This window comes from Lynx canadensis, chromosome F2 (genome assembly GCF_007474595.2).
Source record: "Lynx canadensis isolate LIC74 chromosome F2, mLynCan4.pri.v2, whole genome shotgun sequence".
NCBI lineage: Eukaryota > Metazoa > Chordata > Mammalia > Carnivora > Felidae > Lynx > Lynx canadensis.
The window spans coordinates 3318639-3341861 of record NC_044320.2 but is presented as its reverse complement, the minus strand read 5'-3'; the positions used below and the strand labels follow the sequence as shown (position 1 = coordinate 3341861).

At 41.7% G+C, this 23223-nt stretch overlaps 1 protein-coding gene across 4 annotated transcripts in view; it reads right to left on the bottom strand.

The window, feature by feature from the left end:
* TRAPPC9 (trafficking protein particle complex 9) overlaps nucleotides 1-23223 on the bottom strand; it is a 575975-nt gene that overhangs the window by 527742 nt on the left and 25010 nt on the right. For 3 of the 4 annotated variants that reach the window (XM_032592000.1, XM_032592002.1, XM_030303799.1), the window contains one exon: nucleotides 18455-18481. The exons of the other annotated variant lie outside the window; for it this stretch is intronic. In XM_032592000.1, the coding sequence (XP_032447891.1) occupies nucleotides 18455-18481 (27 nt within the window). The remainder of the gene's footprint in view (nucleotides 1-18454; nucleotides 18482-23223) is intronic. 4 annotated transcript variants of the gene reach the window in all.

The window sequence follows — 23223 nt, the reverse complement described above, 5'->3', positions numbered from 1 at the left end:
AGGCTCTAACAATTTATCTTTACATCCTTAAATTCTACTCTTCTCCCTTGAAGAAAGGGAGGGAAAGATAAGAGGGGCCAGAATGAAGCGGGTCCTTTGCTCTTCATATGGTACCTCCTCTCTTCCAAACAGTGTATGATCAAGACGTCTCCAACCAGGAAGAAGGAGGAAATGCCCCTCCATCTTTTACAGAAATGGCACCACTGAAAATGAGGGTTCGTTCAATGATGACCTTCAACGCCAATACGGGGGGGGGGGGGGGTACACGCCCACACCACAGCCCAGAACAGCACAATATGTCAGAAACTAACAAAGGCAGAGCTCACAAGACAGCTTAGTGGGTCACAGCGAGTTAATTTTGTTCAATAAAAGAATAAGAAGCTCTAAAAATACTAGTATGCGATAGATGCAATCTTTCTTGACATCTACAAAGTGTCAACAGCCCGCACATAACGTTAATGCGGACCAGTGAAACCAGGAGTCATCAAGGCTATAGCCTGGAGTCTACAAATGGGAAAAATCAACGAAACAGCCAGGCTGACAGCCAGGCTGGAGGGGAGGAAAAGAGAGAACACAGTTAGGAAAACGTGGGCAGAGAAGTTGGGAAAACAACATAATCACACGGGTTCTCAGGTATCCATCCAACCATCATCCATTCATCCAAGAGACAGGGAGAGAGTTACGGAGTCCGCTTGCGTGCAGGACTGCGTACAAGGCACAAAGCCGGAAAGGCAACAGACACAAAGGAAAAGCAAAGCAGAAATAAGAGGGCATAAAGCAGAGACAAAGGAGGCAGGGGACAGAAAGACAAAACCGTGAGAGAGAAGAGAAACACCGGTGTTCAGAAAAGGCCGGGGCCAACTGGCGCAGCGGAGATGCCGGCAGCGGTGCTGGGTCACACCTACAGCCGCTGTCCTGCTATAAAGGAAAGCCCCGCAACGTGGATACTCCGCCCCGTCGGCGGAGGGACAGCAAGGAAGACAGTGCCGCCAGTAGGTCTGGATGTTACACTGGGCGAGCGCATAGTGAGCTCCCCCAGCACGTCAAAGACCGGGGCACACACGGACCCTTTTCATCAGTAGTACTGGGACGGACCCCTGGATGGCCATTTGGAAAAAGATGAAAACAGACCTCACACCAAACACAAGAGTAAATGCCAAATGATCTAGGATCCAGATATAAAACAGAAAACCATAAAAGAAGTTCAACAACATAGGTGAATTCCTCTAAAACCTGGACAGAGGGAAAGCTCTCTAACTATGATGCAAATCCAAGCGCAATTTTAAAACACTGATAAATTCGGTTATGTGACAATGCAGCAAAAATACCACAAATGAAGCCAAAACATAAATGACGGTCTGAGAGAAAATAGCTGCAATATATATCACAAAGGGCTAAAAGCGCTAATATATAAAGAGGTCATAAAATTGAGAGACAAAAAGCTAAAAGCCCAAAAGAAAAAAATGAGCCAAAGATACGAGCAGACAATTCATAAAAGAAAAACACAAAGACGGCCCTCACCATTTAAAAAGATGCTGGATATCACCTGTGGTAGGAGGCATCGCTTCTCACTCTTAGCGAGCTGGAAAAGCGTAAAAAGTCAACAAGGAGCTCGGCTGACAAACTCGTGGAGAAAAGGCACCCTCCTGCACGGCTCCTGTGAGTGCAAAGTGGTACGACCCCAGTGGAGAGAAATTTGGTAAAATCTAGTAAGTGTGTCTATATTTTTTAACCTTTTGACCCAGGAACTCCATTTCTAGGAATTTATGGTGAAGACACAAGCCCAGTAACACAGCAGTACGTATGGATGAGGCTACTCACTGCAGCAGCACCTGTAATTACAAAATGCTGGAAACCAAATGTCCATGCAGAGGAGACGTGAACAGAATATGGCGCAGGTGCGCGCGCACACACACATACACACACACACACACACACACTGTGTGTCACAGCTGCGGAAATGGATGAGGAAGATCTCCACAGCCTGATAGGAATCGATTTCCAAGATATGTTGATAAACAGAACAAAAAAAGCCAAATATAAAAGAATATATGTCATATGCACAAGAAATAGAAATAAGAACATCTATCTGGGTTGTTTTTTTTTTTTAACAACAACAACACACACACACACAAAACACAAATAACCCCTACAAGAATGAAAAACTAGGAACAGATGAGATTAGTTACCTATGGAGTAGATGGGAATCAGGTGGGAGGGATAAGAAAGGCAGTGACCCTTCTCTGGATATAACTTTTTGTAAGGTTTTGACTTTTAGAACCATGTTCATGTTTTATATAGTGGTAAAAAAAAAATCAATCAGTAAAGATAGGGGAACCCTATATGGCATACAAGCAGAAACAAATGAGCCTAACGGTATTTCAAAGTAATAACACAATTACATTGACAGGGAGATTAAAGAACAAACCCAATCAGCTTCTGATCACAGTACCTTGTACATTTATCCTCAGTATGAAGACAAAGAGAGCACAAACAATTCTTAAATTTTACTTAAAGGTTTGTTTTTGTAGTGATATTGGTTAGTAATTCTGACGTTCTATATACTGTAGGACTGAGAAAATGAGTGCACACTGATAATAGTGGGAGCCAGATTTCCCACTGTTGGAGAAGGAAGATATGAATATAAACAGGGAAAAACTAGAAAGATTCCTTGGGGTTTGTTTGGGTGGGAATTAGAGATCACAGAGTATGAACTCTAGATGACACTATGAACTTCTCAAAGGGTGTAGAAGCAATAAGCCTATTTAGTGCCCAGGTTTTGGTTTCTAAATACCATTCACCAACAAAAGGAACTAGAACACTGGAGAGGAGTGTCTGATTTCAAAGCTGGGTCAGGGAAAGTATAAAATGTACATAAATATCTCCATCCAGAAAGTAAAGAAGTGCTCAAAAAATGATGGGGAACTTATAAAGGATACCAGGGCCAGCTTGAAGAGCTTCCATTGATCAAATCTAGCCAATGGACCATATAATAAAGAATGAAAGCAATGGATTAGAACTCACTGAATAAAATAAAGATCCACAAGTCCACAGTAATGACAGATGGACAGACAGATGGAAAGATGGGAGGGAGGGGTGGTGGGAGGGGTGGATGAATCGACAAATGGGAGGGAGGGAGGGAGGGAGGGAGGGAGGGAGGAAGGAAGGAAGGAAGGAAGGAAGGAAGGAAGGAAGAGAGAGAAGGACAGAGGAGCTCTTACTTGCATTAGAATGCTAATAAGTGGATAAGTAATGATGAAGTTAGACCATCAACACTTGGCAACCATCAACAACTCAGGGAAAAATCTTTAGTAAATGCCAACTGCTATATAGAACTTTGATGAGAAATAGGGTATTTACATAGTCTCAAAGTGTTTTTCCACAAATCACTCATCAATCACAAAAAGGAAAATAGTTAACTTTACCCTGGAGAAACCTAGCCAACGCCACAAAGTTATCGCAATAATGGGACAAACCCACCTCACGGGCTCCCTGATACAATGCAATGAAGACAAAACACCCCTTATTCTGCATCCTTCACCCTAGCAAAATGCATAACATCATAATCATGAGGCAACTTCAGGAACCCAAACTAAGGAACATTCTATAAAATAAATGGTCTATGCTCTTCAGAATATCAGTGTCACAAAGGACACAGAAAAGCTGAGAAACTGTACCAGGTTAAATGATACTAAATGACGGGAAAACAAAATGCAATGTGTGAGCCTGAGCTGGATCCTGACTCGAGAGACAGAACTGCTGAACTGCACCAGTTAGTACAACAGGTTAGTACAGAAAACTGCGTACAGTATTCTCTCAGTTTTCAATTTTCCGATTTTAATCACCACACTATGTTTTTGGATGTAAATGATCTTGTCCTTAGGCAACGCACTACCTTACTCAGGGTAGGGGCAACAGGTCTGCAACTTACTCTTGAATGGCCCTAAAGCTGTATATAAGGCACGCAGAGTTCAAATAATAAAACAAGTGGCAACAATGGTAAATCTGGATGAAGACAGTGTCAGATTTCTTCGCACTGTTCTGGAAACTTGAAATTTTTGGAAGTTTTAAGTTATTTCAAAATCAGAAGTTAAAATAATTATAATTCTGGTAAATTCAATCACAAAACAAGTCTATTAAAAACAGGATGTGGGGGGGGCGCCTGGGTGGCTCAGTTGGATGAGCGTCCGACTTCAGCTCAGGTCACGATCTCACGGTTTGTGAGTTCGAGCCCCGCGTCAGGCTCTGGGCTGATGGCTCAGAGCCTGGAGCCTGTTTCCGAGTCTGTGTCTCCCTCTCTCTCTGCCCCTCCCCCATTCATGCTCTGTCTCTCTCTGTCTCAAAAATAAATAAACATTAAAAAAATTTTTAAAAAATTTAAAAAATTAAAAAAACCAGGATGTGGGGGGCACCTGGTTGGCTCAGTCAGTAGAGCAGGGAGGGGACTCTTGCTCTCAGGGTCATGAGTTCAAGCCCCATGCTGGGCATAGAGGCCTGGCCACCCAGGCACCACAAGATTACTTTCAAACAAATAAATACATACATACGGGGGCACCTGGGTGGCTCAGTCAGTTAAGCATCCGACTTTGGCTCAGGTCATGATCTCAGGGCTCGTGGGCTCAAGCCCCGCATTGGGCTCTGTGCTGATGCCGGGAGCCTGGAGCCTGCTTCAGAATCTGTGTCTCCCTCTCTCTTCCCCTCCCCCACTCGCGCTCTGTCTCTCTCTCTCTCTCAAAAATAAATAATAAACATTAAAAAGAAATTTTAGGGGTGCCTGGGTCGCTCAGTCGGTTGAGTGTCCGACTTCGGCTCAGGTCATGATCTCGCAGTCTGTGAGTTGGAGCCCCATGTCGGGCTCTGTGCTGACAGCTCAGAGCCTGAAGCCTGCTTCAGATTCTGTGTCTCCCTCTCTCTCTGTCCCTCCCCCGCTCATGCTCTGTCTCTCTCTCTCTCTCTGTCAAAAATAAATAAACATTTAAAAAAAATTTTTTTTAGGGGCGCCTGGGTGGCTCAGTTGGTTAAGCACCCGACTTCAGCTCAGGTCACGATCTCGCGGTCCGTGAGTTCGAGCCCCGCGTCGGGCTCTGTGCCGACAGCTCAGGGCCTGGAGCCTGCTTCCGAATCTGTGTCTCCCTCTCTCTCTGCCCCTCCCCTGTTCATGCTCTGTCTCTCTCTGTCTGAAAAATAAATTTAAAAAAAATTTTTTTTTAATTTTAAATAAATACATACCCACACACACATACATACATCCACACACACATATACGTAGCTACGTAAATAAAACCTAAAAACATCTTTAATTTAAAATACAAAAAAACAGGATGTGTTTTTGTAAACACAAGAGCACTACAACATACACACTTAGCAATATAAATGAAGTTGGAGAAGACACGTCACAGACCAAGATCATAGGCCACAAGCAGAACAGCGATTCTTCCACTCATAACATCCACCACGTTCCTCCAACAAGCCAGCCGCCTGGCTGGTGCTGGGAAGGGATGCACTGCAATGAAAACATCACCGCAGGGGCCCCATGATAAAAGTGACACTGTGCCGACTGCCAGACCCTTCATAATGAACCAAGTCTAGCATGAGGATCTAATTTCTTTTCCCTGAAAAAGTAGAAATCCCAGAATAAGAATGGTGATATATCAAGAGAGTTAGAAACTGACTCAGGAAGAAATACTGAAGGAGTTGTGATTCTTAAGCAAGCGGAAGGAAGTTGGAGGAAGCAAGGTAAAAATCCCAGAGCAGAGATAAGATAAGACCGGAAAAAGTCACTAGCAAGTGGAACCAGCAGACCTATGGAGCGCCCCACCCGACGGGAGCACGGGAGGGGAATACACATTCTTCTCAAGAGTACACAGAACATTCTCCAGGAGAGGCAACATGCTAGATCATAAAACATATCTCAACAAATTGAAATGAACTGAAATCACACAAAGTACGATCTCTGACTACAACAGACTTATATCAGAGATCACAAATGGAAGGAAATTTAGGGAATTCACAAATATTTGCAAATTAAATGGCACACACCTAAATAACCAATGTGTCAAAGAAGAAATCACAAGGAAGATTAGATAATACTTTGAGCTGAATGAAAAGAAGAGCACAATATACCAAAAGCAGGATGCAGCAAAAGCAGTGCTTAGAGGGAAATTTATAGCTATAAATACCTACTCAAAAAAAGAAAGAAAGAAAGAAAGAAAGAAAGAAAGAAAGAAAGAAAGAAAGAAAGAAAGAAGACCTCAAGTCAACAACTTAAGAAACTAGAATAACAACAAACTAAAATCAAGGCAAAAGAAGAAAATAATAAAGATTTTTGTCTTTATAAAATAGAAATAATTGAAATAGATCATTTTAAAAATAGAGAAAAATCTACAAAACTAAAAGTTGGTTCCTTAAAAAAGATCAATAAAATTGACAAAATGCCCCCCAAAAAAGGACAGAAGAGTCAAATTACTAAAATCAGGGATGAAAGGGGATGTCTGGCTGGCTCAGTCAGAAGAGCATGGGATTCTTTATCTCAGGGTTGTGAGTTCAAGCCCCACGTTGGATGTAACGATTACTTACATAAAGTAAGTAGGTAAACAAATAAATAAATAACAAAATTTTAAAAGATTACAAATTAAAATAAAATCAGGGCTAAAAGAATGGACACTACTACCAACATTAAAAAATAAAAAGGAGGGGCGCCTGGGTGGCTCAGTCGGTTGAGCGCCAACCTCAGCTCAGGTCATGATCTCACAGTTTGTGAGTTTGAGCCCTTCGTTGGGCTCTGTGCTGAAGGCTCAGAGCCTGGAGCCTGCTTCACATTCTGTGTCTCTCTCTCTGCCCCTCCCCCGCTCATGCTCTGTCTCTCTCCCTCCTTCCCTCCCTCTCTCTCTCTGAGAAATAAACATTAAAAAATAAATTAAAAAAGAAAAATAAATAAAAGAAAGTTTAATATTAATTAATTAAATATTATTTAATTAATTAAAATTAATTAATTTTTAAAAAGGATTATTATGGGGCACCTGGGTGGCTCAGACAGTTAAAAATCAGACTCTTGGTTTCAGTTCAGGTCATAATCTCATGGTTCAAGAGTTCGAATCCCATATCAGGCTTCATGCTAATGGTGTAGAGTCTGCTTAAGATTCTCTCTCTCTCTCTCTCTCTCTCTCTCTCTCTCTCTGCCCCTCTCCTGCTCACTCTCTCTCTCTCAAAATAAATAAACAAACCTAAAATTTTTTAAATAAATAAAAAATAAAAAGGATTATAAGGGGATATTATGAATCACTGCATGCCAATAAATTATATACCCTAGATGAAATGAGAAAACTCCTAGAAAGGTACAAGATACCAAAACAAACTGAAGAACAAACAGAAAAACTAAATAGACCCATAACAAATAAAGAGATTAAACCAGCAAAGTTTCTCAAAGAAAAAAAAAAAAAAAAAAAAAAAGCCCAGACACCAATGGCTTCACTAGTGAATTCCACCAAATGTTTAAAGAACTAACACTAATTCTTCACAAAAAATATAACAGGAAAGAATATGAGCCATTCTATGGGCCTGACACCAAAATCAGAAAGACGTCAAAGCTATAGGCCAATATCTCATGAATACAGATGCAAAACTCATCAAGAAAGTAATAGCAAACTGAATCCAGCAACATTTAAGATGATTCTACAATAAGACCGTGTGGTATTTATCTCAAGACTTGTTTAACACACAAAAATCAATTAATATAATACACCCTATCAGCAGAATGAAGGACAAAACCATGATCACCTCAAAAGATGCAGAAAAAGCATTTGACAAAATTCAACATTCTTTCGTGATAAAAACACTCAACAAACTGGGAATAGAAGGGAATAAATAAAGAACATCTGTGAAAAATCTATAGCTAATATTATACTTATTGTACAAAACTAAATGCTTCCACTCTAAGATCAGGAATAAGCTAAGGATGTCCTCTCTCACCACTTTTACTCAACAAGGTACTAGAAGTTACAGCCATGACAATTAGACTAGAAAATTAAATAAAAGGCATCCAAATTGAAAAGGAAAAAATCCTATTTTCAGGTGACATGATCTTGCATATAGAACATCCTTAAAAATCCACTAAAAAAAACTATTACATCTAATAAATGAGTTCAGCAAGGCTGCAGAATTTAAGAGCAATACATAAAAGTTCATTGTTATTTCCACACATTCTACACACTTGCAATAAACAATCTGAAAATGCAATTTAGAAAACCTTTCTACTCACAATCATTTCAGAGAGAATAAAATATTTAGGAATAAATTTAACCACAAAAAAGAATAAAATGATACTCTGGAAACTCAAAATACTGTTGACAAGAATTAAAGAAGACCTAAATAAATGGAAAGACAACCCTTGTTCACGGATCACAAGACAATATTCTTTCTCTTAACTATGTTTTTATTGTTTATTCATTTTTGAGAGAGAGAGCATGCCTGGGCGAGGGGCAGAGAGAAAGAGGGACAGGGGATCTAAAGGAAGCCCCATACAGGGCTCAAACTCACAAACCGCAAGATCATGACCTGAGCCAAAGTCAGACACTCAACAAACTGAGCCACCCAGGCACCCCAAGACTTAATATTCTTAAGACGGCAATACTCCCCAAATTGATCCAGAAATTCAATGTAATTTCTACCAATATGCCAGCTGGATTCTTTGCAGAAATTAACTATCTGAATTCTAAAATTCATAGGGAAGTTCAAGAGACCCATAACAGCCAAGACAATTTTGGAAAATACAAGGGGCGCTTGGCGTGGCTTAGTTGGTTGAGCATCCAACTGTTGATTTCGGCTCAGGTCATGATCCCAGGGTCATGGGATCAAGCCCCATGTCAGGCTCCGCACTGAGTGTGGAGCCTGCTTGGGGTTGTCTCTCTCCCTCTGCTCCTCCCCTGCATTCTCTCTCCCTCTTTCTAAAATAAAAATTAAAAAAAAATTTTTTTTTAAATCCCAGCTGGATTCTTTGTAGAAATTGACTAGCTGAATCCTAAAATTCATGGGGAAATTCAAGGGACCCATAACAGCCAAGACAAATTTGAAAAATATGAACACAGTTGGAGGACTTACATTCCCCAGTTTCAAAACCAATTACAACTTATCCCTAGGAGGGAAAGTTACCACTAATTTTTAAATTTATTTTGTTTATCTTTATTTTCTAAATTCTGTACAATGAACATGACTTTTACAACAAGGAAATATAAGGTACTTTTAAAAGCATGCACAACCTAAAATTGCATTAATTAATTATAAAGCAGTAGGGGCACCTGAGTGGTTAAGGATCCCACTTCCTCTCAGGCCATGATCTCGTGGTTCATGAGTTCAAGCCGGGCATCAGGCTTTCTGCTGTCAGCACAGAGCCCACTTTGGATCCTCTGTCACCCTCTCTCTCTGCCCCTCTACCACGCAGGTACGCGTGTGCTCTCTCTCTCTCTCTCTCTCAAAATAAACTTGAAAAAAATTATAAAGAAGTAAATAAATAGCTAGTGAAAAAACAACAAATGAGTACATTTAAGTTGTTTATAAATGGAAAATTTAAAAGCGCAAACAGGGGCGCCTGGGTGGCTCAGTCGGTTAAGCATCCGACTTCGGCTCAGGTCATGATCTCATAGTCTGTGGGTTCAAGCCCTGCATCGGGCTCTGTGCTGACAGCTCAGAGCCTGGAGCCTGCTTCCGATTCTGTGTCTCCCTCTCTCTCTCTGTCCCTCCCCTGCTCATGCTCTGTCTCTCTCTGTCGCAAAAATAAATAAAAACATTAAAAAAAATTTTTTTTAATAAAATAAAAAAAAATAAAAGCGCAAACACATGCAGTTTCTACGGAAATCTATAAAACATTGAAATAAACCCATTTTCAAAAATTATAATTGAATAATAAAAATTCAAGAAATGAAGGAAAATCATATTTGACACACCAACTTCAGGTACATGGAGAGGAAAGGCCTAAAAATCACAATTCCTGTAACTCTGACACTAACTCAGTATAATGAGAGGAAAATCTTTATCCAGGAGACGGTAGAATTCTGAGCATAAGACAGGTTAAACCCAGTACAAACTGCACTAGACAAAGTGATGATTTTTTAAAATAGAATTCTAAAGTTAGAACATTGTTGAAAAGCTACAAAAATGCTCTGAAAAGCAGATTGAAATAGAGGGGAAGTCTATCCTCACACCACATACAAATGCAAGCTTATATTTGTTTACTCACAGCACTAATTAGTTTAACCAAGGCAGAATATTTTAATTAAAACAAATAATCAATATTACACTTCCCTTGTCAAGTCTAGTTCATGAAATTTACTCTGCTATGTAACCATAAAATGTCTTAGATAGATCTAAAATTAGTGAAAACAGCTTTGTATGGTTCATGGAATTCTTCTCAAAGTTCCAGGCTTTTCAAATAGATCTGAGAAGTATTTCTACGTTATCTTTTCCCTTGTGAAACAAACAACAGATACTGTTGTCAAAATTCTGGTACTACGGGGGTGCCTGGGTGGCTCAGTCGGTTGAGCGTCCAGCTTCGGCTCAGGTCATGATCTCGCGGTTTGTGGGTTCGAGCCCCGCGTCAGGCTCTGTGCTGACAGCTGGGAGCCTGGAGCCTGTTTCTCATTCTGTGTCTCCCCCTCTCTCGGCCCCTCCCAGGCTCATGCTCTGCCTCTCTCTGTCTCTCAATAATAAATAAACGTTAAAAAAAAATTTTTTTGGGGGGCGCCTGGGTGGCGCAGTCGGTTAAGCGTCCGACTTCAGCCAGGTCACGATCTCGTAGTCTGTGAGTTCGAGCCCCGCGTCGGGCTCTGGGCTGATGGCTCAGAGCCTGGAGCCTGTTTCCGATTCTGTGTCTCCTTCTCTCTCTGCCCCTCCCCCGTTCATGCTCTGTCTCTCTCTGTCCCAAAAATAAATAAACGTTGAAAAAAAAAATTTAAAAAAAAAAAAAAAAATTTTTTTTAAATTCTGTTACTATGGACGGTGATCATGGTCACAGTGTTCTAACTAATCTGCTGGACAAAAGGCACTGTCTAAACACTATAAGCAAACAAAATGAATATAAGGAAGAGAGTGGCCCTATTCTGGGAGACTTATAATCTATTTCAACACCGGGGGTTTGTTTCATTGGTTAGCAAAATGAAGTCAACCCAATGTTTTCTCTGAATGCTCTGTAGTCATGACTCTACTTTTAGTGTCATGACTAGAAAAGCCTGAAGCACAACTTTCTTAGGTCAATTAGCAACAATCATCACTGGAAGCTGAGTAATGCAGAAATTCATTCATAGCAATGCTTCCACCTGCATTAAACCTAAATAAACCTACACTGAACTCTGCAAGGTGAATGAAGAGATGAGGTCCCAATGAGAAAAAAAAAAAAAACAGTAAGAAATCAAATAGGCAAAGAGTTTTTAATAAATGATTTAATAAATGAAAGGAACAGAGTATGGTGGTTAAGAGGCCAGATACTGGAGACAAACTCATGGGTTTGAACTGCCACATCACCACTTACTAGCTGTGACCTTGAGCAGGTCAATGCACTTTTCTGCATCTCGATTTCCTCATCTATAAGCGAGGCATCACAACAGTAACTATCTCCTAAAATCTTTGTAAGGATTAGGTTGCTTTATATGTAACGTTTATATACGGCACCTTATATCTTAGATATGACCGAAAAGCACAAGCAACAGAGAAAACACAGACACACTGGACTTCATCAAAATTTATAATGTCTCTGCTTCAAAGGGCACCATCAAGAAAGTGAAAACAACGACACACAGAAGAGGAGAAAAAATTTTTAAATCATGTATCTGATAAGGAAGCTGTATTCAGAATATAAAAAGATCTGTTACAACTCAATAAGAGAAAGACAAATAACTCAAGTAAAAAATGTTTGATAAAGGATCTCGACAGATATTTTTCCAAAGAAAATATACAAATGGCCAAGAAGCACAATGAAAAGATGCTGAGCATAGTTAGCTATACGGGAAATGCAAATCTCCAGGACAATGAGATACCACTTCTTGCTCACTGGAATGACAATAATCAGGATAGTAACAAGCACTGGTGAGGACATAGTGAAATCGGAACTCTCCTATGCTGCCGATGAGAATACAAAATGGTACAACCGCTTTGGAAAACGATCTCGCAGTTCTTCAAAAAGTTAAATACTGAGTCACCACATGATCCAGCAATTCCATTTCCTAGGCTTACAGATAAGAGAACTGAAAACATTCACCCACAAAAACTTGTACGTGAACGTCCACGGCACCATTACTGACAACAGGCAAAAAGGAGAAACAACCCAAATGTCCATCAACTGATGAATGGGTCAACAAAAAGTGGTATATTCACACAGAATAATATTATTAGCAGTGAAAAAAGTACTGATTCATGCTACAACATGGATGAACCTTGAAGACATTATGTTAAGTGAAAGCAGTCAGTCACAAAAGACCACATGTTGTCTGATTCCATTTTCCTAAAATGTCCAGAAGAGACAAATACATAGAGGCAGGTGAGTGAGCATCTGGGATTGGGGGTGTGGGGGACGAGGCAGGGAAGAGTGACTTCTAAGGAGCACAGGACTTCTAGCTAGGGCAGCAAAATGTCCTAAGATTGATGTGGTGATGTGTGCACAGCTCTGGGAATACAGTAAAAACCACGGGATTGTATATTTTAAAAGGGTAAATTGTATTAAAGCTGTTTAAGAAAAAAAAAAAAACAGCACCTTAGAACAGTGCCTTCACTGTAAGCACAAATTTCTTATTTATTTTTAAGTTTATTTATTTTGAGAGAGAGAGACAGTGCCAGTGGGGAAGGGGCAGAGAAAGGGGGAGGGAGGGAGGGGGGGAGAGAGAGAGAGAGAGAGAGAGAGAGAGAGAGAGAGAGAATCCCAAGCAGGCTCCAACCTGTCAGCACAGAGCCCAGCGTGGGGCTTGAACTCACAAACCATGAGATTATGACCAACTGAGCCACTCGGGCGCCTCTTGCTTATTTTTATTATAGGCAGGAGAAAATCCCTTCAATGTGAAAACAGGAAAGCAAATTTGAATTAGCTGAAATTGGCCAACAGTTGAAACAGTTGCTGAACGGACATGACATGTTCAGAAGTGACAAAAAAAACAAAAAAAAAACAAAAACAAAAAAAAAACAAAAACAGTTTGACACCAGGAAGCATTCTGTTTCAAATGCAGATCAAGGGCTCAAAAGCCTAGCTGCTAGAAATGACTAAAGGAGAAACTTGGTTCTTTTTCTTCTTTTTTTTTAAATTTTTTTTTTAGTCCAAGTTAGTTAACATACAGTGTAATAATGATTTCAAGAACAGAATTTAGTGATTCATCACTTACATTTGACGCCCAGTGCTCATCCCAACAAGTGCCCTCCTTAATGCCCATCATGCACTCAGCCCATCTCCACACCTCCCCTCCAGCAAGCCTCAGTTTGTTCCCTGCATTTAAAAGTCTCTTATAGTTTGTCCCCCTCTCTGTTATCTTATTTTTGCTTCCCTCCCCCATGTTGATGTTTTGTTTCATAAATTCCACATTTCAGTGAAATCATATGATATTTGTCTTTCTCTGACTCATTTTGCTTAGCATAATACACTTTAGTTCCATCCACACTGTTGCAAATGGCAAGATTTCATTCTTTTTGATGGCCGAGCAGTACTCTGTGGTATATATAACACATCTGCTTTATCCAGTCGTCAGTCGATGGACATTTGGGCTCTTTCCATACTTTGGCTATTGTCGATAGTGCTGCTATAAACACCGGGGTGCATATGCCCCTTCGAATCAGCATTTTTGTATCCTGTGGATAAATACCTAGTAGTGCAATTGCTGGGTCATAGGGTAGTTCTATTCTTAGTTTTTCGAGGAACCTCCAGACTGTTTTCCAGAGTGGCTGCACCAGCTTGCATTCCCACCAACAATGCAAAAGAGATCCCCTTTCTCCACATCCTCGCCACCATCTGTTGTTGCCTGAGTTGTTAATGTTAGCCATTCTGACAGGTGGAAGGTGGTATCTCATTGTGGTTTTGATTTGTATTTCCCTGATGATGAGTGATGTTAAGCATTTTTTCATGTGTCGGTTGGCCATCTGGATGTCTTCTTTGGAGAAGTGTCTATTCATGTCTTTTGCCCATTTCTTCACTGGATTATTTGTTTTTTGGGTGGTGAGTTCGATAAGTTCTTTATAGATTTTGGATACTAACCCTTTATCTGATATGTCATTTGCAAATATCTTCTCCCATTCTGTCGGTTGCCTTTTAGTTTTGCTGATTGTTTCCTTTGCTGTGCAGAAGCTTTTTATTTTGGTGAGGTCCCAATAGTTCATTTTTGCTTTTGTTTCCCTTGACTCTGGAGACGTGTTGACTAAGAAGTTGCTGCGGCTAAGGTCAAAGAGGTTGCTGCCTGTTTTCTCTTCTAGAATTTTGATGGTTTCCTGTCTCACATTTAGGTCTTTCATCCATTTTGAGTTTATTTTCATGTCTGGTGTAAAAAAGTGGTCCAGGTTCATTCTTCTGCATGTCACTGTCCAGTTTTCCCAGCACCACTTGAGGAGAAGCTTGGTTCTTAAAACAAATACCAGACCAAGCACCCAAACGCTGTCAAACTCTTCCTTCTGGCCCTCAAGATAGTTGTAGGAAAAGCAGGTATAAAAAAAAAATCTGAAAGTTTGCTTTGAATGGTATATCCAATTCAATTTCAAAAATAAAATGGAGGGGCGCCTGGGTGGCTCAGTGGGTTAAGCGGCCAACTTCGGCTCAGGTCATGATCTCACGGTCAGTGAGTTCAGGCCCCGCGTCGGGCTCTGTGCTGACAGCTCAGAGCCTGGAGCCTGTTTCGGATTCTGTGTCTCCCTCTCTCTGACCCTCCCCTGTTCATGCTCTGTCTCTCTCTGTCTCAAAAGTAAATAAACATTAAAAAAAATTTTTTTTAATTAAAAAAAAGTAAAAAAAAATAAAATGGAAGTGATCCAATTTTGTCATGACTTCATGTGGAAGGCTTTTCTAGGGAGCTGAACAATTCTGTGACCCCAGAGAGAACATCCGCTGTTCAGATTTAGAGACAAAGAAGAATCATACTACATTGCTCCAAGGAGTGATGAAGTGATTCCCTACCAACACATTTGCCAGGGTTTAAGTAGCAGGAAAGAAATTGTTGCAGAGGAAAAATTTTCCTCTACCCTTCAAAGGTTCCTCTGGATGGTCTAAGAATTAAATTGACACGAGACAAAAATTTTTTAAAGGTTTATTTATTTTTGAGCGAGAGAGCATGAGCAAGGGAGGGACAGAGAGAGGGCGGGGGGGACAGAGAATCCAAAGCAGCCTCCATACTGACAGCAGCAAGCTTGATGTGGGGCTCGAATTCACAAACCATGAGATTATGACCCGAGCTGAAGTTGGACACTCAACTGACTGAGCCACCCAGATTCCCCTGATATGACACAAATTAACAGAAAACAAAATTTAATTTCGTACATTCAGGAACCCCATGTTCATGAGCTACAGAGACAGAAAGGTAAAATGATGAACCTACGCCATCCTGAGCTAAGGAATGGGAAAGGCCTGGGCTTTAAAGGGAAGGAGCACAATTCACAGGGCAATAAGAAGAAAAGCACATGTTTGGTAATTAGATATATGCCCTGCCATACAGATGGGTCATTTTTCTTTCCTTTTTTTTTTCTAATTTAATTTTTAGTTAGTTAACATACAGTGCAATATTGGCCTCTGGAGTAGAATTCAGTGATTCATCACTTACATGCAATACCCAGTGCCCATCACCACAAGGGCCCTCCTTGATCCCCATCACCCATCTAGCCCATCGCCCACCCTCCTGCCTCCATCAACCTTCGGTTTGTTCTCTATCATTGAGAGTCTCTTGTGGTTTGTTTCCCTCTCTTCTCCTCTCCCCGTTTCCCATATGTTCATCTGTTTTGTTTCTTCAGTTCCACATATGGTGGATCTTGAGGAACTTAACAGAAGACCATAAGGGAGGGGAAGGGGGAAAAAAGAAAGTTACAGAGAGGGAGGGAGGCAAACCATAAGAGACTCTTAAGGTGAGAACAAACTGAGGGTTGATGGGGGGGGGGGGGGGGGGAGAGGAAAGTGGGTGATGGGCATGGAGGAGGGCATTTGTTGGGATGAGCACTGGGTGTTGTATGGAAACCAATTTGACAATAAATTATATCTTTAAAAAAATAAAAAATAAATTCCACATATGACTGAAATAATATGGTGTTTGTCTTTCTCTGATGGACTTATTTTGCCTAGCGTAATACACTCTAGCTCCATCCATGTCATTGCAAATGGCAAGATTTCATACGTTTTGATGGCTGAGTAATATTCCACTGTAAACATAGATCTCTTCGTTACCCATTCATCAGTCAATGGACATTTGGGCTCTCTCTATAGTCTGGCTATGGTTGATAGTGCTGCTACAAACACTGGGGTGCAGGTACCCCTTCGAATCTGTATTTTTGTATCCTTTGGGTAAATACCTAATAGTGCAAGTGCTGGGTCATAGGGTAATTCTATTTTTAGTTTTTTGAGGAACCTCCACACTGTTCTCCAGTGTGGCTACACCAGTTTGCATTCCATACGGGTTATGTACATAAAATTTATCATTGGTAATAACTCTTATTCCGGAAAAGATACCAAACTGAGATTCTTCTAGGTAGCTAAGAGAGGAATTAAAGTTTCTCTTGATCCCACAGAGTTCCAATTGCCTTCAACTCCAAATAGGTCACATGCCAAGCAGGCACAGTTTGGGGAGACTTGCTCTGAACCCCCTCAAGACTAAGGCCTGAAAGATCAGACCTTAGTGAGGACGTTGGCCCTGGCACCAAAGGCCCCGTGAGCAGAGGCCAGAAGCAGAGTGGCAGGAGCTGGGAGGTAGGGGGAGAGCAGCACCTCAACGTTCTACTTGTCCTCCCCTAGGAACAAAGATCAAGTTGGGACTGCTACAGAAGATGCCCTGGGACACCCCATGCTGGTTTCTGTGTCCTTCCCTGCCAGCTTCAACCTCGACCACAGGATTCCCACATGTCCCCATATGACAAAACCCGTAGACCCCCCCCCCTTCTACCTCCATTACTCTAAACTCGATTTCATTTCCATTCAACTTCATTTTGAAAAGTTTCAGGAATAAAAAAGATGTATTCTTTTCTCTCAACAAAGGACTGGTTTTCTGACAGCTCAAAGCTACTTCTACTTGGTGTAAGTATCTACTTCTCCTGCAAGTCGTGGTTGACACACTAAAATTCAGTACTTCCATCAGGCAGAACTAGCCAGATTGGGCTCAGCAACTTCTACTGATCAAACATCAGTACACCCGACATCAATGTAATCGTTCAGCTTCTCAGTGGGGGGCTAGGGGGGTCATTCAGTCCCTCAGCCACCCCCAAATTATTTCCTCATCGCAACCCAGGTCTCCAGAAAACAAACCAAAGTCCTTTGTTTTCCTTTCTCTACACCTTCCACAAACCCTGTCAGGAAATTAGCACAATCGTATGTCAATTATATCTCAATAACCTAAGGGGAAGAAGGAAGAAAGGAAGGAAGGATGGAAGGAAAGAAGGACGGACAGAAGGACGGGAGGACAGAATGAAAAAGAAAGAAAGAAAGAAAGAAAGAAAGAAAGAAAGAAAGAAAGAAAGAAAGAAAGAAAGAAAGAAAGGAAAGAAAGAAAAGAGAAAGAAAGGAAGAAAGAAACTATCATGGAACATCTTCTAGAGGAAGGATTCAACACAGATGTGAAAACAGAAATCTGCAAATCTGAAGCAATTTCATTTCAGAACGGAGACACATTGTGAGATTGAAATAAATGCACTGGTCACAAAACATTTATTAGCATGACTGCCCGATATCTACTCCTCAAAGGAAGAAATTTTTTGATTTTTTTATTTATCTTTTGTCATTGATTCTAATTAACCCAGAAAATAATAGAGCTCATTATGAAATAATTAGGCGCTACAATAAAAGAGATTTAGCTGCATTAATTACAGAAGTTAAGAAAGAAAAACCCACCTCTGTAAAACACAAAATTTCTTTCTCTGTTAAGAACACATATACAGAATGCAGTAAAGAATTTAAATTCATGTTGAGAGAGCATAAACCACAAAATCAAAGTAAAGTCATTACTATGAATAAATTCACAATTAACTGGATAAGCATGCTCGATGCATTCAAAGAATTTTAAATCATTGCAAATCATTCACGTAACCATGCGAGACAAAGAATATACCTCTTCAACAGACAACATAAATCAGCAGGGTGCCCCATCAAACAAAGACCACACAATAATCAAGTATTTAACAGTTCTGATTTAAAGTTACTTAAATCAGAATGTTCCAAAGATCATACTCCAGAAATTTTAACCATTCACTCACACCACCATGAAACAAGCACTTAAAGAACCAAAAGAAACTAAGCACATAGATCATGTACCTGGATCAATGAGAACTTCTTGTGCCCCTGGAAGAAAGAACAGAGTATGGTCTTTTATTTGGAAAACAAAACTATTTTTAAAGACAACTACTAATCACATTTCATGCTTCACATTGCCTTGAAAACTCTGAGGCACGTCTCTCTGATCAGAAGAGCAATTCTGAATAACAGTATGTCACAAGTTTGGTGCCTTTTTGCTTTGGAAGGAAAAAAAAAAAGCTGCCATCACCCACACCCTGCACAAACTGTAAAGTGTCTCTTGCCTCCTGCCCTCCCACCTTCCAAGTGCATACTCCCCTACTCGCCTTAACCAAGGAGAATTTCTTATACCCACAAATAAGCCAAACGACAAAGGAACAGTAATTTTTTTGTGTGCAAATATACGCCCACAGCTTGGAATGGAGGGGAAAGTTATTGGAAGGTTATATGGAACTTAGCTCTACCCTCCTGAAATCTCACACTCGTTCACTGAATCGCTGCACGCTTCACCAGCTACGGATTTCCAACTTCTAGAAGGTGCAATACAAAACAGTTAACTTCACTATTATCAAGAAGCTTTTGAAAGCCTTGATCATCTGCTAAACTACCCAGATACTAATGAGATCCAACTAGCCTTCTCTGGAGGACAGAATTCCCTGTCACCTGAAGAAACACTGATCTAAGAGTTGTGCTTATCATTAGCTACGATCATTTGCAAATATGTTGACAAGTTCAAAAAGGTGTGTCCCAGTAAAAGCTAGTCTTATTGAAACAGCATATTCATTCAATTGTTTATACAGAGACTACGCCCCACAATCCTATTTAAGAGCTATTTTGTGTACTGCAATCTCTACTGTTAAATGAAGACAAAAAAAATCACTGCGATTTGAAAGCCATGACTATAATAAAATTTAAAAAATAAAAACAAACATAAAAAAAAACAGGTGCTTCTACTGAATACCAGCTATACACCAAGCACGTGCTTGACAACATTGTGTGTGGCCGTGTGATTCTCACAGCATCCCCACAGAGTGGACAGGGACGATTAACCCCACACCGCTGATGATGAAACCGTAGCTCCGAGGAGCCAGGGACGCCCCACCGTCCCACCCCCCAAGACACGTGCCCTGTGAAGAACACACAGACCTCCCCTACGGGGACACTTTGGGGAACTGGGGGCTTCCAGATGACCCTACGAACTTCTCCTTCATTGGAAAACCTGCTCGAGTATATCACATTGTGCCATGTCTGTTAAATAGGGAATGAGACTGAAACTTTTTCCTGCCTCAGCTCAGTCATTATCACAACCATCAATTACTTGACCTCTCGGCACATGTAGTGATGAACCAGGCCCCATACCAAGTGCACTGAGACTGCAGGGCTTTTAAAGTTACCTTCGTCCGTGTGTAAGAGTCTTTGTCTCACGTCTCACACAGGCCGAGGACTATCACTTCTCACTGGCCTGGAGGGACCGCCTAAAACAACCCTCGTCTGCCTTTTAAATTCCCTTCATCTCATCCCGTGTGAGTCTGTAAGCCACATGGCCCAGATAGTTTCTTCAAACAGCAAAGAAAAAGCTCAGCCACAAAAAAAGTAGACAGTTCTTTCCCAAATGGACTTTAACATCTAATTGGACTTCCTGGCAGCCTTTCCTTTTATTAGCTCACCTCCAGCCACTTACTAGTGTTCTCACTGGGAGGAGCAGCCCAAGTATTTTGCTGTCTGTTATCTGGCCTGTTCGCAAGGGTGGGGGACACGGGAATAGTGGGTGCTGTCTGAGGATATCGCACAGTGAGCGAAAGGGTGTCCTGCAGCCCGGTCTCCACGGCTACAAGTACCCTGACAGGCTCTGAGATTTGATTATCAGCATCATGAGGCTCCAATGGACTGATTTCACATTAACCGAACTCCTAAGAGACTAACGTAAGAAGAGTGGAGGTTGAACTTGTTAGTGTAACAGAAGACAAAAAGTTACCGATCAGACCAAATATCACAGTGCAAATATCACAGGGGAAGAGCACACGGCCCCTCAATGGCCTGATCACGGGCAGAAGCAGAGCAGGACGGGTTTTCGTAGATTCACTGGGACCAAATATCTGTTAGGGGGACGGACTTGCCGCCTGGACGGACAATCGAGGCTGGCCACGGTGACTCCCACGGACACCACAGTCAACACTTGCGTAACTCTCCCTCTGCCAGTCTTTCTAGGCTGGCAGAGCCCTGACTGACGGACAGACACACATGCAGACCTGCAGACGGGCTGACGTCCCAGAAACACCTGAAACCAGTCTCCGGGAGCCCAGCCACACTGCAAGGTCCCTGCTCTGATGCCAGCTCCGTGAGCTTGGTCGGGTTGCCTACCCTCTCTGTGCCTCAGTGTCCACATCCGTAAAATGGGGGCAATCATCAAGCCTACCCTGCCGGGCTGCTGTGAGGATTCAGGGATTGCATCAGGCACGCTCTGAGAAACACGGATAGCACATGTGAAGCGCTCAACGAACGGTAACTATTAAGGTGACTTCACAAATCTCCCTTCTAATCATCTTCCATAGTTCCTCATCCCATTTACAAGCTCTTGGGGAGTACCCTTCTGCTCTACCCCGTGACCTGGGGAAAGTGGGAGGAAGGGGCCATTCCTCCCACTGCTCCGGTCCCCACAAGGAGGGCTCTCCCCGTAACGCTCCTGACCGTGTGGCCCGGCTCATCCTCCTCACATGCGTGGCGTGGCTTCGGGGAAGTTTGGGGGGCGAGCTGGGCATGTGAACCCCTCTTCTTCCCTGGGGTGCCCGGCTTCCCCCGTGTCCTGAAGACTTGGGCAGGTCCTCTCAGGCCCAGAGCCCCCTGGGCCGTTCTGACCAGTTCCAGATATAGGAGGAACACGCCCATTTTCCTGCACCCCTAAATTTCGTGGAGAATGCGGCTTTATCAGTAATAAAGGTGACATCTGTCTCCTCCTGCCCATTCCCATCTCATCTCCCAGTTGGCTGGTGGAGAACACAGGAGTGCAATTATTGGACCCCTTAAGCCCCAACATATGCTTAATTAACGAACAGTTCCGTGACTTCAGGTGGGTTGACTACAGAACGCCCCATCTCTGATGCTGCCGCTAAATTACGGCCACAGGAGCTACCGACCCTCCTCAAACCGTTCACTCACTTCTTAACTGCATCTTTCTTCGTGGAACTGTCACTTCCAATTTTAGTAATCGCCAAAGAGTATAAAATAACGGCTTTGTGCAACATAACAGCTAAAGTTCACGAGCTCTTTTACGAGATAACCACTGTGCTAAACGCTTGACATAATTTCTCCCTAATCCTCATAATTCTCCAAAGAAGACATTAGCATCCTCATCCAGATGAGGAAAAATCTCAGAGAACTGACGCCAGTTCGCACGACTAAGTGGCGGCCTGCACACTCACGCCCAAGACGAAACACGAGGCTCGGTCCCCGAAACCAAATCACCTTCCGCTGATTAACCCTCGGAGAGTTCACGGTTCTTCAGCTTGAAGGCGCTCCAGACGCTGCATCTACCCCTGTTATGAAATCATGGCTGCCTGGCTTCTAACACTGGAAGAAAGTCCAATTTCACCACTGTTCACACAGCACATCTGAAATTTTCACGCCAAGATGACAGAATAAAAATAAGATATAAGTGGAACGCCTAGACAGAATGGACGCTGTACCATTCTGAAACACGAAACAAAAAAAAAAAAATCAAATTAAAGGACTGTTGGTTAAATAAATCTTCTTTTACAAACAGGAAAAGTGAGACTGAGACTTTTCAAAGGTGCAACAGCGCCACCTACGGCCACAGAAAGGCTTTCTACGCTGCTGGAAAAGGTGCAAGAGAAAGTGCCTGCGCGGTAAGAAAAAAGATCAGCAAGGGTTTTAAAAACAGGGTGCTCAGACACCTTAACCGAAGGCTTAGCGAACACACAGCGAGCACACGGCAGCTTCAGGGAAGGGAGCGTATTCAGCACTTGATCTGGGATCTTTAACACTCCCGAATATAAACAAGACACAGGCTCACGGAAACTAATCTGAACGGGAAGGAGTCTTGGGCGTCGGGTCCAGCCTCTTCGTTTTGCAGACAGGGAGACTGAGACCCAGGGAATCTGTCCTTCCAGCCATCAGTAGGAGAGCTTACTCCTAGTCCTTGCATGTTGCACTTACCAATACCCAGCAGATCTATACTAACCCTGTGTTCATAAAGGTCACATCGGTTTTTTTCTAACAGTAGGTAGGTATTCTAAGTGTCTTGCAAAATACTGCCCAAAGAGCTGGTAACTATACATCATACAACTTTGTTGAAATACAAAAATGTTTATTTACATAGTGAAACAGCATGAGTTCCCCCCTTCTATTATTCCCTCTATTTTAAAAAAAAAAAGTGATGCCAAATGAACATTTTGACTTGTTTTAACCTATTAAGAGTACAGAAAAAAATCAAAATTTTCTTCACTCACAAAAGAGATAAGCTTATTCCCTGAAAACAGCTCAATATCAAGTTTTCTAAACATACTGGCTATGTAATGTAAAGGTTTTAATGGTTACATGGCAATATGAATTCTAAGTTGTAAAAACACACGTTCTATACAAATAATCTTTAAGTTCTCCATCTTAAGGCAATTTAGCTATTCCCTATGTCACTAGAACGACACTGATCCCATCAAAGCTTCAAACCCCACTAAAACAATGTAACTGGGTCCCTATCACTTTCAATCATACTCGTATTATCATATGCATATACGTATGGAGCATGCATCAGAAACAAACCGCCCTCTTCAGTA